This window comes from Nanorana parkeri, unplaced genomic scaffold (genome assembly GCF_000935625.1).
Source record: "Nanorana parkeri isolate BGI_ZX_2015 unplaced genomic scaffold, ASM93562v1 scaffold336, whole genome shotgun sequence".
Taxonomy (NCBI): Eukaryota; Metazoa; Chordata; class Amphibia; order Anura; family Dicroglossidae; genus Nanorana; species Nanorana parkeri.
The window spans coordinates 469,868-486,219 of record NW_017306604.1 but is presented as its reverse complement, the minus strand read 5'-3'; the positions used below and the strand labels follow the sequence as shown (position 1 = coordinate 486,219).

Below are 16,352 nucleotides of genomic sequence, written 5' to 3'. Positions count from 1 at the left end.
TCCATTGCCTATATATAACTGGGGGCACAGTAGGGGGTGCCCATTGGATATATATAACTGGGGGCACGGTAGGGGGGTGTCCATTGCCTATATATAACTAGGGGCATGGTAAGGGTGTGTCCATTGCCTCGTATAAATGGGGGCACAGTAGGGGGGGTGTCCATTGCTTGTATATAACTGGGGGCATGGTAGGGGTGTGTCTATTGCCAATATATCACTGGGGGCATGGCAGGGTTGTGTCCATTGCCTAAATACATTGCACTGGAAGGTGCCACTCTTTCTCATCTCGGAAAGTTCGGTGGTATGGTTTCAGCTGCATATTTAGCTGTTTGTCATGAGTTACAGTTTAATGCAACAACAGTAGTTTGCCGCTGCATGTATCTTACACAGTCCTTGTTTTCAAAAGGTGAATACTATTATAGTGCTGCCATATTTCAATGTCTGAGAAGAGAACCTAGTTCTCCTGGTTATTTGTATTCTTCCTGCTTCTAAGACTTCCAGCAGACAGCTATGTGCTGCAGTTCTGAACTGGGAAAGAAAGAGAGATCATTGACACAGAAAAGTTACATCAGGAATTCTGTTGAAACTGGACTGTCCTAATATTTTGGCATTAGCAGAATGCCGAAATCAATCAGTAGCATCAAATACTTTATACCAGAAAAATAATGTTGGTGAGTTACTTACGCATTTCAAGTACTCTGTAGAAGTAAGCAGACGATGTAGTACATACAGTAGTTATTATTATTGTACAGGATTTATATAGCGCCGACAGTTTGCGCAGCGCTTTCCAATATAAGGAAGACCTTACAATCACAATACAATTCAAGACAAGATGGTAAGGAGGGCACTGCCTGTGAGAGCTTACAATCTAAAAACAATAGGTTTGGTTATCTTTATACATAACATTGGACAACGAGTAGCACTTACCATCAGTTGTACAGCAGCCTTCAGGAGGAGGTTTATTCTGATATGAGTGAGGTGGACTGCTTGATCCAGACCCATCATCATCTTCCTCTTCATCGTCATTGTCCAAGCGACCACCTACGAAGAACATAGCACATTATACCCAGCTCTGTAGAATATTACCACGGACATTTTAAACCATCTTCTAACATTCATCTCTTCTGGAGGGGGCATTCGTTTTTTTTTTACTGCTCCTGCTAATGTACCCCGGAAACATACTTTGTGAGAAACAATATTCATAAGAATTACATGTTTGTTAGCTCAGTTAAGTCCTCCTCTTCTTTTTTATTCTTGTCGATCAATTGTTATGGATTATTTACAATGCATCTGACTTTTACTACATTTTTCTCAGATGATTTTGACTCTGTAGAACCTTCCACCTTGTGTATGAGAAAGCAAGAAGCACACAGCAGACAAAACTAGAATTACCAGGCCAGCGCCTTCACGTGGCTCAGCATAGCTTTTTCCACTTCCCCAGCAACAAGGTGATTGTAAGAATTAGGATAGAAATAAAAAAAAAAAGAAGTAGGCTAATGATTTGTGTCCCTTCCCGGGTAGGCAACCTTGACATTTGAGCTGTGGTGAAGTTACAAATCCCAACATGCCTCTGCTTCTGGGAGTCATGTGGCTGTCAGAGTCCTGCACTGCCTTAAAGGAGAACTATGGGGTTAAGGCTTTTACCCATAGTTCTCCTTAGGGTAACAGGAGGACACAAACTAGCGTCCTCCCGTCACCCTAGGCTCAGTATAACGCAAGCTGTAGCATGTATAACATGTAAACAAAAAATGAAAAAAAGGTCTCAGTCATGAAGGGGTTAAAGATAATATGTGGCTGCTGTGGCCTTTGAACTCCATGCAAGTCTGGTGTGTTTTATTTGGGAAAATTGGATTTTGGGGGAGGTCACAGTACGCCATGTGGGGGGGCTGTTGAAAAAACTGGGGTCCCTCTAAAATACGCTTGTCATGATTTCAGTGGAGTGACCACTGACATCACCCCAGCATTGGGATTTCTTATTCTGGCATCTCCCTGACATGGACTTAAAGGTGCATGCCCACCACAAAGCTTCCTATAAGAACAGGTAATCAACGGGACTAGCTGCAGGTTTTGTACAGAAAAGGATAAAACTATTAAGCTGGCCTGGTAAGAATGTTCATAGGAAAAATCTGGTCAGAACATCCCATAATGCCATCAGAGACTTGAATGCCGTATGACATTTCATCTGAGTCCCACAAACTAAAAGCCACACTCACTGTTTTCCGTCCCGCTCCTTCTATTTTTTCCGTCACTGCGGCCAAAAATAAGAATCAATTTAAAAAAAGGGAATGAAAAATCCAAAACCAATTTTTTTGAACAAAATTCTACTGGTGTATGGCCAGCTGAAGTGGCTAAAAATATGACGGCGTCCGAGGGAACGTGTTACGGTGGCTATACATATATTGATCTGTGATCAATCGAGGATATTAGTGATCACAAACAAGCGATTCATCTTGGATTAAAGTATCGAAAGATACAACACATATAGTATCAAAAGCACATTCTATCAGAAATGATCTATTAAAAATAATAATTTAATTGATCTGCATTATGATCAGCTGCCTGACACATAGGCAGATATAGGACCGATCGATCAGAAACAATCAATAAAATGTTGCCATGGCCAACTTGCTAGCAGACTTGCCAACGTCAAAACTGATCGAAAGCTCCCAAAATCAATTGAATGGACGGTCTGTGTTTTATGATTCTAAAGGTGTCCATACACCTGCCGATTATCGTACGATAATCGTGGGTGATCCCGCGATCATACAATAATCGGCAGGTGAAACGCATCTACTGCATGGGCACACGACTTTCGTGATAGACTGAACGCTTAACAATGTCAGAATGCTCGCTCTACAGACAAATTCTTTCTATATGACTGAACACAAGACAAACAAGAATGAGCCTTTAACTCCATGTGCCCCACAGCTGAATGTGGGCTAAGACCTGCATGGAGGGTACAGGAAGAGCAGCCCATCCTCAGCAAGGATAGGCAAATCTCTTCCTACTTGTTTTTCTAATTGAGAGATCTGGCCATCCATAGCTGGAGGAAAAAATGCAAATTCCTGTCACCACTGACACAGGCAGATAAAAGGGTCAAATACTAAAAATAAATCTGTATTTCTATACTGAATTTCCATCAGTTCTCTCCCCTCCTAATACCCAGATCCATCTAAAGGTTGGAAACTTACTTATTGAAGATGTTCATAGGATGGACTTCCTCAATATACTGACACCATTTAATTCAGCCCTGTGAATGTTCCTTGTGTCACAACTCTCTCGTCAATGCTAAGCTTGATGAAGGGACCCTGCACGGTCCCGAAAGTGCTTGTTTATATGACAAGGAACGGCAAATAAATGAACACTATCCTAAAAGGATTTGGTGTCCTGGTGACCATTCTACATATTGCTGATGTTTATGGCGCCATCCGCAGTCACTGCGAGCACCCCACCTATTACAAGGGACTTTCGGTAAGGAGTGCAACAAGCAAATGTGTTTATTAACAACTCTCACAGAGCCTGCCACCGGAACATCAACTCAACATCTGAACAATGTAACATCATCATTACTTGCTGGAAGCAATGCATGATGGGATATGCAGTCTTGAGAAATGGAGATGGCATCAAGCAGCAGGGAAAGAGATGCAAAGCACACTGGGAATCCAGGAAGTTGATGAAAGTGATGGGTAGACCGAAGGCAGCACTCACTACATAAAAGGGATTTTTCAAGTAAGCTTTGATTGTATTATTAAAGAAAGACAACTCCGGTATGTATTCCTATTACAATGCTGATGTTACAACAGGATAGTATATGCTGGGACTTTACAACTCCTTTACACACCTGTGATAATTGTGGATATGACTTTACCACCATTGTTCACTGACCATCATGCTTGATAGATACCAACTTGTAGGGCTAGTTCACACCAGCCACAGTGGGTTCCGGTCCGATTCTGGCCAGAAAGCACTGCATCGCATTGCAGTCGGCTCACTTTGTTGTGGGGCGGGAGGGGGCGCGGCGGTGCATGGAGGTGAATAGCACCTCCGTCCACAATGCGATCGGCTGCACGGGAACGCGTGGCACATTAATGCCTGCGTTCCGGTCCAGCAGCTTGCAGCATTTGTTCTGACCGGACCAGACCGGACCACAGACATTGATGTGCCTTGCGTTCACCTGCGGCTGCTCGCATTGCGGCTAGAGGGCGTGGCTACGGTGCCATTGTGTTCAATGCACTGCCACGCCCCCTGCCGCCCCACAACAAAGTGAGCAGGCTGCAATGCGATCCAGTGCGTTCCGGCCAGAATCGGGCCGGAACTCACTGTGGCTGGGGTGAACTAGCCCGTATAGTTAAGGAAGAGAGACCAGAAAAATAACAGCAACTTACTCATCTTCAGAAATCCACCCACTTCATGCTATTAATTCTATGAGTACCATCAGCCATACAACCCTAAAAACAGTAAAATTCAAGACTTTTTAGAGAAGTAATGTCTACTTGAAACCGTTTCGTGGAAGTCAATGAAAAGGACTTCCAACAAGCTTTGTGGTCAGCCCAGGCTCTTGGGATGTTAAAGAAAATGCTAATTCCAGCTCCTGAAGCATACACTGGGAGGAGGAGGAGGAGGAAGTCATCATTCAGGGTTTAAGAAAAGGTACATTGAAGGCATGGAAGCATATAAAGTTTTTTTTGTGTCCCCAGGAATCCTCCTTCAATCAATCGTTACAAAACACTGATCACAAGGCTAAGTGCTCTTTCTTCTACGTTCTGCTTTATGGAGAGTGCTACGCCTCCTGTGTTATTTAAGCTCATATAAGCACCGGTCTGCTCAGATGACTTGCAAGTAGGAGTAAAAAAAACATTTGATAAGAAATAAAAGCTGCAAAAATACAATGAAAAGGGGGGGGGGGTTTAATTTTGAAAAATAAAAAAAATATATAAAAAAAAACCCCAAAAAACTGTGTTCTATTCCGTTCAAACTGATTTAAGGAAAACATGAAACATGTAGACTGCCATTGCAGACCTCTTCGTCTGAAAATGTCAATAGCTTGGCTGTCATGCTCATGCTTAAAACCAGATACAGACCGGAGACTAGAATATTCAGACACAAACAACAACAAAATAGAGGATCGTCAATAGGGACTCAGAACAATTGTTCTTTTACACTGCCTGTCCAAAAACAAGTCACCACCCTGGATTTAGCTAAGCAAATAGATCAGAGCCTTCCATTGGATAATAGGTCTAGGTTCAGCAACGATATGTGCCCGAAAAATTAGGTCAGCTGTCTACCTGAATATACTGAATGTCCAGTTTTTCCATCAATGGATTTTTTCTTCCCCGATGGCACATTGGGCATATTCCAAGATGACAATGTCAGGATCCATCGTGCTAAAATTGTGAAAGGGTGGTTCAGGGAGTATATGACATCATTTGTTTTATACTCCCTGAGTATAAGACAAAAAATGAAACCTTACATAAGCTGTAATAACATGAATTGTTCTCATTGCAGCTGCGTCTTTGCCTCCTCCTTCCTTTAGGCCCCGTTCACATGTAGCGAATTATCGCGCGATTTCCGCCGCGATATCGCGCATTTTTTGCCGCGCGATATCGCGAGAAGTCGCCGGCCAATGCTATTCAATGGAGCTGTCTTAACTCCATGTCGCGCGTCGCGGTCGCAAGTCGCTTCTACAGGACCCTTTTTTCTGCGGATTTTGCCCTTTTTCTATGGAGCCTGACGGAGAAGGTCGCGCTACCGTCGCTGGATCGTCGCTGGAACGTCGCCCCGAAAGTCGCGCTATCCCGGCTGTGCTGATCCGCTGCAAAAGGTATGTCGCTACGTATGAATGGGGTCTTAGTTTGGTCAAAAATGTGTTTGGTTTGAACCCCTCCTATTATCTGATGCAACGGAATTAGTTTTTGGCAGGTGCTGGAGAGTTAACCCACCTGACAGTATTCTTTATGTCTTTCAGGGACCCTATGGGGTTTATTTAAAATCGTTTGTACGCACCGACGACCCCAGATGGTCCTGACTAGTATAGGAAATCTCTAGGAGAACTAGAGCCGTGCAAACGGCATCTACCCGACGTACAGCTTTTTAGAACTTTTATAAATGAACATCATAGTGTCCGTGAAAGACATAAAGAAAACTGTCGGGTTGTTTAACTCTCCAGCGTCTGCTAAATACTGATCACGTTGTACATCAGATAATAAGAGGGGCGAAAATTAGAAACTCTAACCAAACGTATTTACAGACTCAAGGCAGGAGGAGACGAAGACCCGGCCAGAATTACATACTTTTGTAAATTAACCCTAATATGTGAGATCTCTGTGCTGAGCTCCGGGGTCTTCCCCCCTGCTCCAGTCATATAGAGGGGTTCTTATGCTGCCTGTTGAATTTTAGATTTATTTTATATATTGGAGAATGTGACAGAAGGTGTTGGAACATGAAAAGCAGGGCAGAAACATCCATATTTTCCAGGTCTAGAGGAATGGGTATTATGGCAGAGAGCTCCATCTAATATATCTCTAAAAAAAAGTTAAGGCTACTGCTGTATTTTTCTTGAAATATTTAATATAATTTTTGGGTGGACTGACCCTTTAAAAAGCAAGTGCAGCAACTATGTACAATCTGCCGTAAACTGTCAAACTACATTTTCATCTATAAAAGTGCTTAATTAAATTGCTTTTTAAATCAGTTAAAGACACAGTCCGCTATTTGCAAAAATCTTATACATTTAGCTACAGTGATAAAATTAAAAATGCACATTTATTACATTGTTGAATTGAAGCCTTCGGAGCATTGCAACCACAATCAGTGCAATGAACAGGCTTCTGCAATGTTTACCCCCAGCCCCGGGTCTGTACGGAGGAATGAACCTTTGGTTATGGCGCTGACGGAAGTAAACAATGGGCTACAAGAGCACTGACATCACCGCACTTGTGCTGACGCAATCTGAGTCTCTCTGCTGTGCTAGCAGATGGGACTTGCAGCCTTCCAATTCACAGATCCCTGTGAATGGATCTATGAATGGATGACGGGGACAGAGCCATGCACAGCCATGCTAAAATGAAAAACAATAGGACGCTTCAGGGAGAAGCACTCAGCAATTCAGGTAAGTGGGTGGGGGAGTTTGAGGGTTGGGGAATGCGACCTTGTTTCATCCTACACCCTACATATGGATGTAACACGAAATATGGTCCCGAAGGTGGACTGAGCCTTAAGGGAATATGACTTGGATAGAGGTTAGTAAAGTAGCACAAACATTAGACCTCATCATAACCAGCTTGGAGGGAGCGTCATCCCTAATACAATGGAATGGTGGTAAATTATAACTCCTGAACACTTTCTAGAACAATATGACAACAAAACATGTCAAGTGAAGATCATAAGTCATCCAATAAAGTAAAGGGCAGTATGATGGGGTGGAGCGTGGAGTCTGCTTCCCAGCCAATCAGGAAGCCAGGCGCAATGTAATGACTCGCTGCCCGGCTTCCTGACTGGTCGAGAAGCTGGCCAATAAGGAAGCCAGGTGGCGAGTCATTACTCGCCCCCCGGCTTCCTAATTAGTCAGAAAGCCGGCTCCTTGCTTCATCGTTTCCTGCTAATCGGGAAGCCGGGTGGAGAGTAATGATGGTGTACTGGCTTCCAATAGCCCAAAAGTTCAAAATATTAATAACCACTTACAAAGCCATCCACAACTCTGCCCCCGGCTACATCTCAAACCTTGTCTCAAAGTATCACCCTAAGCGTCCGCTGCGCTCTTCAAATGGTCTCCTGCTTTCCAGCTCCCTCATCAACTCCTCCCATGCTCGCCTCCAGGACTTCACTAGAGTCTCTCCCATCCTATGGAACTCTCTACCCCAACCAGTCCATCTATCTGCCACTCTGACTGCCTTTAGGCGAACCCTTAAGACTCATCTCTTCAAGGATGCCTATCCCACCTCAACCTGACCACTCAACTCTCACTTTATCAAACAATTCATCCCGACACAGCTACCTCCTCATGTGTCACTTCCCCCTCCCTTTTAGCCTGTAAGCCCTCAGGGGCAGGGCCCTCCTTACCATCTTGTCGTGAATTGTATTGTAATGTCTTCCTTATATTGTAAAGCGCTGAGCAAACTGTCGGTGCTATATAAATCCTGTATAATAATAATAATAATTACACACCCCTGGCTTCCTTAATGGGACTTCCAGTAACGTTATGCGGTATCGGCGAGTACCGTAAAAAAATATCGGTACTCGTACTCGATACCGAAGAAACAGTATTGGTGCATACCTAGTTTGCAGACCGTGATCATGTGTCATGTTATACCCTAAATATGGCTGTAACATAAAACATAGTCCAAAAGTTGCAATTAGCCTTTCAGCAAATTAAGGCTTTGAAAAGTAAACCTGTAATGAATAATCAAGACCATAGATAAGCGGGCTGCGAATACTCTCTTCTCTTTAATACAGCCCATATAGGGTTAATTTGGAGATTACATCTACGTGTATATATAATATATCGTTGATCTATGGTCTTGATATCCATGTGCTTAGCAATAAGAACCCATTTTTTAACCCAGTTGCATTGCATGAGGTTTACAGTCAGTATTCTGTCTTGATTTTAAATGTGTTTAATTGTGGTCTGATGGCTGTGTTTATTTTCATATATCCATGTATAATAAACTTTTTTCACTAAATTACGTCCCGATCTATTGTTAACCTCTAGGACTAGCTATACTATATAGCTAGTCCAATCCCGCTTGTATATGCAACATGCTGGTTACAGATATGGTTGACGGACAAATCTAAGGGGAAAAAATAGAGTTTTCGGATCTCCAGGAGTAAAACCACCCCATTTGTTCTGGGTCTTTCTTTGCCATCCCTGTGCATGCAGTGACACATCTTTATAACACATATACCCACACGTGTTGTTGTATGGGTTAGCGTATGTTACATATATGCCTTGCGCATCTTTTCCACAAACGCCATGTAAAATAGGAGAGGAATTAGGAGTAAAAGTTTCTATTGCACAGCTGCGATACAAAATGCACAGGAGCACACGGTGGGTGCGTTTCTTGCACATTGCCAATCATTTTAATTGATCTGCTTTGTGCCCTTTTTAAAATCTTTCCCCGGGCACTGCTCAGCGCCACAGTGATGTGGATGGGAAAGAAAGTGGTTTTATTCTGTGATGCCGCACACGCTCGAAAGTGTTCTTCTGTTCTGACTGCTTTAAAACTTTAACCACAAAGTGCCCGGCTGGAGAGAAATTCATTCAGGGATTCTGCTGGGAAGATCTCAATTCGGGTAAAGCCCATCTCAAGGGATGTGGAAGGAAAATAAACTGGTTTTATTCTACAAAACCCCCTATGTTCCAAAGAATTCTTATGTTCGGACAGTTTTTAAAGTGACACTAAACTCAGGAGTTAAATCATAAAATACATTCAAGTTCCTGAACTATTAACAAAAATGTATCTTATTTGTGTATCACTCGGCTGTAGATTCTCAAATCATCTCTGAATTGGTGCTGACACTGTCCTTCCTTCTGGAGGGGGGCTACTTTTGTTCCCCATGGTCCCTGTGTGTGTTGTAAAGTAGCCACCGATCCAAGCTCACTCCTGTGATGGACTACAATCGCAATACAAATTACAGTAAACATATAACTTATAACTTAAAGTTATCCAGTATTCAACTAACCAGAACTCTCATCTATCCAGAAACAAAAATCCCCTGTGTACTCACTGTTTTGATGATCTCCCATGATAGACTATAACTTTAGTTTATTACACTAAACTTCCCGTTATCCGGCATCCACAGGGATTGGTAGATTCCAAATAAATGTAGTTTCTGGTTGCTTGAGGTTTACTATTAAAAATAGGTCTAACTAATGCCATACCCCATACTATAACATACCATGAAATAAACTCTGTATTGACTTTATATTAATATTGAAATGCAGTAATCAAAAGCAAATTAAGACAAATAGACACACGATCATTTCCAGCATAATAGATGCCGAAGATCAGCAAAACAGTGAGTACACAGGGGATTTTTTTTTCTGGATAGATGAGAGTGCTGGTTAGTTGAATACTGAGAGTTTACTGTAATTTGCATTGCAGTTATAGTCTATCATGGGAGTGAGCTTGGAGTGGTGACTACTTTACAACACACAGGGACCATGGGTAACAAAAGTATCCACCCTCCAGAAGGAAGGACAGTGTCAGCACCAATTCAGAGATGATTTGAGGATCTACAGCCAAGTGATACACAAATAAGATACATTTTTATTAATAATGAAGGTATCTGAATGTATTTTTAATATTTAACTCCTGAGTGTAGTGTCACTTTAATTCAGGGATTCTGCTGGGGAGATCTCAATTCTGGTTAAAGCCCATCTGGTGATGTGGATGGAAAATGAACTGGTTTTCTTCTACAAAACCCCTTACGTTTCAAAGTACCCTTATATTTGAACAGTTTTTAAACTTTAACCATTAAGTGCCTGGCTGGAGAGGAATGAACCAGGGATCCTATTTGGGAGATGGCAACTTGCTCAAAGCCCATCTCAGGGTAAAAAAAAAAAAATCCCCTTGCAGTGGGGCTGTGCTTGTACTGTAAGTGTTAACTGATCTTTTGTGCCTATGGGACAGGAGAAAGCTCCCTGCGGGCTGTTAGACCCCCCTCCCCTTCGCTCTGGCAGTCTAAGGACCACTAATGTCCTTTAATTATGTATTATTGGTATTTATAGCAGCGACAATTAACGCAGCGATTTACATAGCGCACATTCCCATCAGCCCCTCAAGGAGTATACAATCTAAGGTCCCTATCTCACATGCATGCATAAACTAGGGCTGATTTAGACAGGAGCCAATTAACCTACCAGCATGTACTTGGAGTGTGGGAGGAAACCCACGCAAACACAGAAGAACATACATACTCCATGCAGATAGCGTCCTGATCGGGATGACGGCTAATGAACGTTCCATAGACTTGCATTAGACATCAGGATGCGGAGGGACATTCCACCCGGTGGTATGGAGGGGAGAGAGGTGAGCGCTGACCACCATGGGAGCGGGGATCAGGTAGGTAAGTCTGCATTACTCTGATCGCCTGGGCATAAATGATCACTTAACCCTTGCAGTGCCGGAGTAGACCCAGTGCAATGGGAGGTTTTTGGCTTGCCCGGAGATGGGCTTTAATGCCTGTCTGGACCATCCCCTGTGGTCTGCACCCCTATAACAATCCACTTTAAATGACTGCTGTGCCTATTACAAAATAAGTTTTAAATACATTTTAGGACTTGCCGACTCTAAGCCCCCATTGGCACTTGATACGGGCGTAAACGCACCAAAATCACGTGTCACGCTTGCAATGCCCTTACTGTTAACGGCGCCCCAGACGCGCCAAGCAAAATGCATTGCATGAGCTTCTTTGCTGCCTTTGTCATGCATCAAAACAAGTGGGCAAAAAAGCTGCGCGCGTTCACGTGCACGTCAAGTGTAATTTGGGCTTTAATTTCAGCACTTCACAAGCTCTCGAACCCTTACCTTCCAAGCATGAGAGGTGCTGCTCCGCTTCCAAATACAGCTGCGAAAAGATGGGTCGGGGCACCAAGTTGTTGGACCTCAAAGACGCCTCGATGGAATTGTGCAAAACTTCCTCAAAGCGCGTCGTCTTGAGCTGCCCAGCGTACGAATTCCCCATCTTCCATAGGAGTAGGAAACAAAAAAGAAAATTAGCTTTCCTGGATAAAAACCCCAAAAGTAACAATTCCAGTGGATTCAGGCAATGGATAATAAGTATAAGGGTTCCGGTTAGGAATTGTCATAGTGATAGAAGGAGATAGACCATCCCCAGCATGCAGTGATGTGAGCAGCGAGGCTGCAGTGAGAGTCTGCAGCCAGGCAGAGGATTCCTCCTCTTTTACTGTGTGATCTGATATATTACAGGAAACAGCCTGCCAGCAGCCACTTCCAAGTCACCAATGACCACAGGCTGACACCTTATAAAAGACATTGGAGTGTGTTCCTGTGATCCTGGAGGCTCCCCACTGTTTACAATCTGTACAGGGACATCACACCCTGTGTCACACAATGCACTTCTTATTGCCCCGACAGGAGATAGCGGGCTCCATTGGCGCAGACACACAAAGCTTTCTCATTAAAGAGCCCACAATGTCATCATCGCTACATCTGAGATGAGCCGCTGTAATTCCTGGGCGTCCTGTACCACACAGCCTGTCCTAAAAACACAGAGACCCCCTTTTTTTTTTCTTTTAAAGTACTTTTCTGAAACAAAATGTTTCTTTTCTCTCTTTTTCTGTCCCTGGAAAGCGAGAACAGACGTCTACACATCAATTAAAGTCAATTATTTCCCCTCCCCCAATGTTAATGTCAGCACTTACCTCAAAGGAGAACTATGGGGTCAGGGCTTTTCCCCATAGTTCTCCTTAGGGTAACGGGAGGACACAAACTAGCGTCCTCCCGTCACCCAAAGATCAGTATACCGCGAGCTACAGCTCACGGAATACTGAGACGCCGCAGCCGGAACGGATCCCAACAATTATGTCTGTATCTACCCAGCTGCGCGAGTGACAGCTGGTTCTGCCTATCTAGAGGCAGAGCCAGCTGTACCCGCCCCCTCCCCCGTCCATTACACCAGTAATGGACGGGGGCCGGCTCTCTGCATGGATAGATCGAGAAGTGAGCGAGCGATGGTATGTGTTCGCTCACTTCCCGATCTACTGAGCCGACCTGTGACAGTTTCATTGCCACAGATTATGAGGCTGAGTGAAAATCACTCACCTCCTAATTCTCCTTTAAATGATGTCTCTTAATCTGATCTTCCTCTTCTTTCCAGTCGTTTTCATCTGTCCCTCCAGCGCTCCTGCGCGTCTCCGATCCAGCGCTGACTCCTCTGTCCTTGCTGGCACTTCCTGTCCCACGGTGTCTGCATGCGGGTGCACGCGTCCATAGACTTACCTTGTGTCTCTCCTAGCGTCCCGGCCGAAAATGTGAACTGCGCATGCGCCCGCCCCAAGATGCTTTGCATCCGCCCGAGGATCTTCACATTTTCGGACAGGTGAGTATTAACCTCTGTTAAAGCGTTTTTTGGTGGGTTTTTTTACACTTTTTGCATAGATCTACTGCTTGCTAGCAGTAGATCTATGAAAAAAAAAACGGAGGCTTTAATTATCCTTTAAAGCTAAACTCCAGGCATGAGAAAAAAAATTTTTAATGATATATATAGTATCAAACTTTCAGACTTTTATATTATTATTATTATTATAATACAGGATTTATATAGCGCCAACAGTTTGTGCAGCACTTTACAGTATAAAGAAGACATTACAATCACAATACAAATCAAGACAAGATGATAAGGATTTACCTGCCCCTGAGGGCTTACAATCTAAAAGGGGAGGGGCAAGTGATGCATGAGGCGGTAGCTGTGTGTTGATGAATTGTTTGAGAACGTGATGGGTGAGTGGTTAGGTTGAGGTGGGATAGGCTTCCCTGAAGAGATGAGTCTTGAGAGTACGCCTAAAAGCAGTCAAGGTGGGAGACAGAGGGAGAGGTTGGCTTAAAGAGCTCCAGAGGATGAGAGAGACTCTAGAGAAGTACTGGAGGCGGGCATGGGAGGAGTTGATGAGGGAGCTGGAAAGCAGGAGGTGTTTTGAATAGCAGAGCAGACGGTTAGGGTGATATTTTGAGACAAGGTTTGAGTGATGAGTAATTTTGCGGTTTCTTTGGTGAGAAAGGGGCGTATATATATTTTATATTCAATAATGAATGCAGATCAAACAAATATACGTTGTGGAAAGTATTTCTTTACATTGTCGCCCAAGCACTTTTAGTCATGATGTTTCCAAACAGCTCAAACTCTCTCTGTTCAGCTTCCCCGAGCTTCCTGTCCAAGATCACCATGGAGAGCACAGTCTCCAGCTAGTAGCTTGTAGAAGGGAGGAAGGAGGAGAGGGGAGGAAAGTGTCTTGCCTTGTTGTGCCTGTGTCTTTGTTAGTAGCAACTAGCACACACAAAGCTTACTAGCACACACAAGGGTGGCTCCATAGGACCCTGCAAGGGAAAGGAGTCACCCTAATACAGGATATCAGGGACAGTGCTCAAGGGACCATCTGATTCTGCAGGAAACTGAAACTTTGAGACCTAGGAGATTCAGATGCCGAGCTGCGATCGAAAACGCGCGACTGTGCATTGTAAACCGCGTAATTGTTGCACATTTTTCAATGCATAGAGATGTCCATGGGACCCAAAACGCACAATAACCGCCCAAAAATAGCTCCTGCACCTTTTCGCGCAACAGGCGATTTCAGTCGTGGTGTGAGCATCCTCCATTGACTTCAATGCGAATCTGTGTTTTGCGCGATATCGAGCGACTCAAACTGCGCAATAAATCGCCTAGCTGTGCACCGGCCCTTAAACATCTAGGAGCAGCATCTGTTGTAAGTGATTTCATCAGCATTTGAAATAGTTCAAAAACATTTTTACTTTAATATCATGTTAGGCTAGGTTCACACCTAGGCGATTCTGATGCCAAGCTGTTTTCGTGCAGTTGTTGCACGTTTTCGATCGCGCAACTGTTCATTGTAAACCACGCGATTGTCACACGGTTTTTAAATGCATAGAAATGTCTATGGGACCTAAACCGCGCAACAATCGCGCAAAAATCGTTCCTGCACCTTTTTGCATGAAAGGCGATTTCGGTCGCGTGTCAAACCGCAAAGGTGTGAGCAGCCTCCATTGACTTCAATGCGAATCTGTATTTTGTGTGATATCGCGCGGCTCAAACCGTGCAATAAATCGCCTAGGTGTGCACCGGCCCTTGAGGTTCCATTCACACATCAGCATCAGTTTTATTAGGCTTTTATTTTAAAGTGTTTATGAGGATTTTATGCACATTTATCTGCATTTTGACCATTTTAATGCGTTTTATCGGGCATTTTCAGCTTCAAGCATGTTTACAACACGAAGTACAACACAAAAAAGGTCTAAAAGGTTTAAAAGTTTTTTAAAACACCCGTGTCACACGTTTACATGCGTTCCCATTTAAGTCAAAGGGGCCAAAATGAATACATTCTGCAGAAAAGTAGCTCATATATTTTTTTTTTCCCAGCGCCAGGCGTTTGGCTACAGGTGAGAACGGGGGGCCAATAAAATCCTCATTTTGAGTGTCCTAGTGTTTAACCCTTCTGGCTACAAGATGCCTAGATGTGAACGGAGCCCTAAGTGAACTACAGTGACTAAGCCCTCGTTCACACCTGAACGTTTTGTAGCGCGTTCTACGCTCGACGAACGCTCTACAAAACGCTCAAACATCTAAATCCCATTGTATTCAATGGGTCTGGTTCCCACCTTGGCGTATTTCAGCCCGTTCCTAACGCGCTACAAAACAGCCCACGCCTGAAAAGGTACATGTACTACTTTGGGCCGTTTTTGCTGCGCGTTTCCATTGGGATACAGCCAAGTAGCCCTCGGAAACGCGCGGTTGTCGCGCAATTTTTTTACCGCGGATCGCGGTTAAAAAAAACGCGCGACAGACGCGCATATGAAATACGCCTAGGTGTGAACCAGGGCTAATGAATGCAGCGCTAAGTATGATGGATTTATTACAAAGAAAAGAATGAAATGGATTTTACAGTTGAACTTCGGGATTGGCAAATGAAGTGGAAAATTTATTCTAAACCTTGGGGGGGGGGCGTAGTGGATACAACCTTTGTTAGATTTTCAAAACTCCCACTTTCTTTTGCCCCTCCCTTTCAGATGTGTAAGCCCTCAGGGGCAGGGCCCTCCTTACCATCTTGTCATGAATTGTATTGTGATTGTAATGTCTTCCTTATATTGTAAAGCGCTGCGCAAACTGATGGCACTATATAAATCCTGTATAATAATAATAATTAAGATGCCCATGCCTCCTTTGGATAGAAGTCCACTCACTGTCACAGACACAGGAAATCAGGGGAAATCCCTCCATTATGGTGCAGAGGGCAGTAAAACAATTTGTTTTTAGTGGGCTGGGGTAGGGCTCCTACCTCTGAAAGGATTTAGTGCTGTTCCTGATTAGGGATGAGCCGAACACCCCCGTGTTCGGTTCTAATTCGACCTTTCGAACATGGACAAAGTTCTAATTCGAACTTAGAACTCAATGTAAGTCTATGCGGTAGAACTCAGAAAATTAAATGTCCCCTATTTTTTGGCCATAAAAAGTGTATGGGGATCCGGGTAGTGCCCTGAATGACAGAAATCAATTAAATTTAAAAAAAAAAAAAAGTTTTTAAAGGAACAGGAACAGAAGTCTGATATATACAGAATAAATCTCTATATATAATAATAATACATAATATATATCATATATAT

The 16,352-nt window shown here is 43.5% G+C and overlaps 1 protein-coding gene across 1 annotated transcript in view; it reads right to left on the bottom strand.

The window, feature by feature from the left end:
• The window catches only part of GREB1 (growth regulation by estrogen in breast cancer 1), a 142,404-nt gene that overhangs the window by 90,159 nt on the left and 35,893 nt on the right, over window positions 1-16,352 (bottom strand). The window contains exons 2-3 of the mRNA XM_018558387.1: window positions 11,520-11,682; window positions 928-1,041 (exon numbers count right to left, since the gene is read on the bottom strand). Coding sequence (XP_018413889.1) covers window positions 928-1,041; window positions 11,520-11,682 — 277 coding nt within the window. The remainder of the gene's footprint in view (window positions 1-927; window positions 1,042-11,519; window positions 11,683-16,352) is intronic.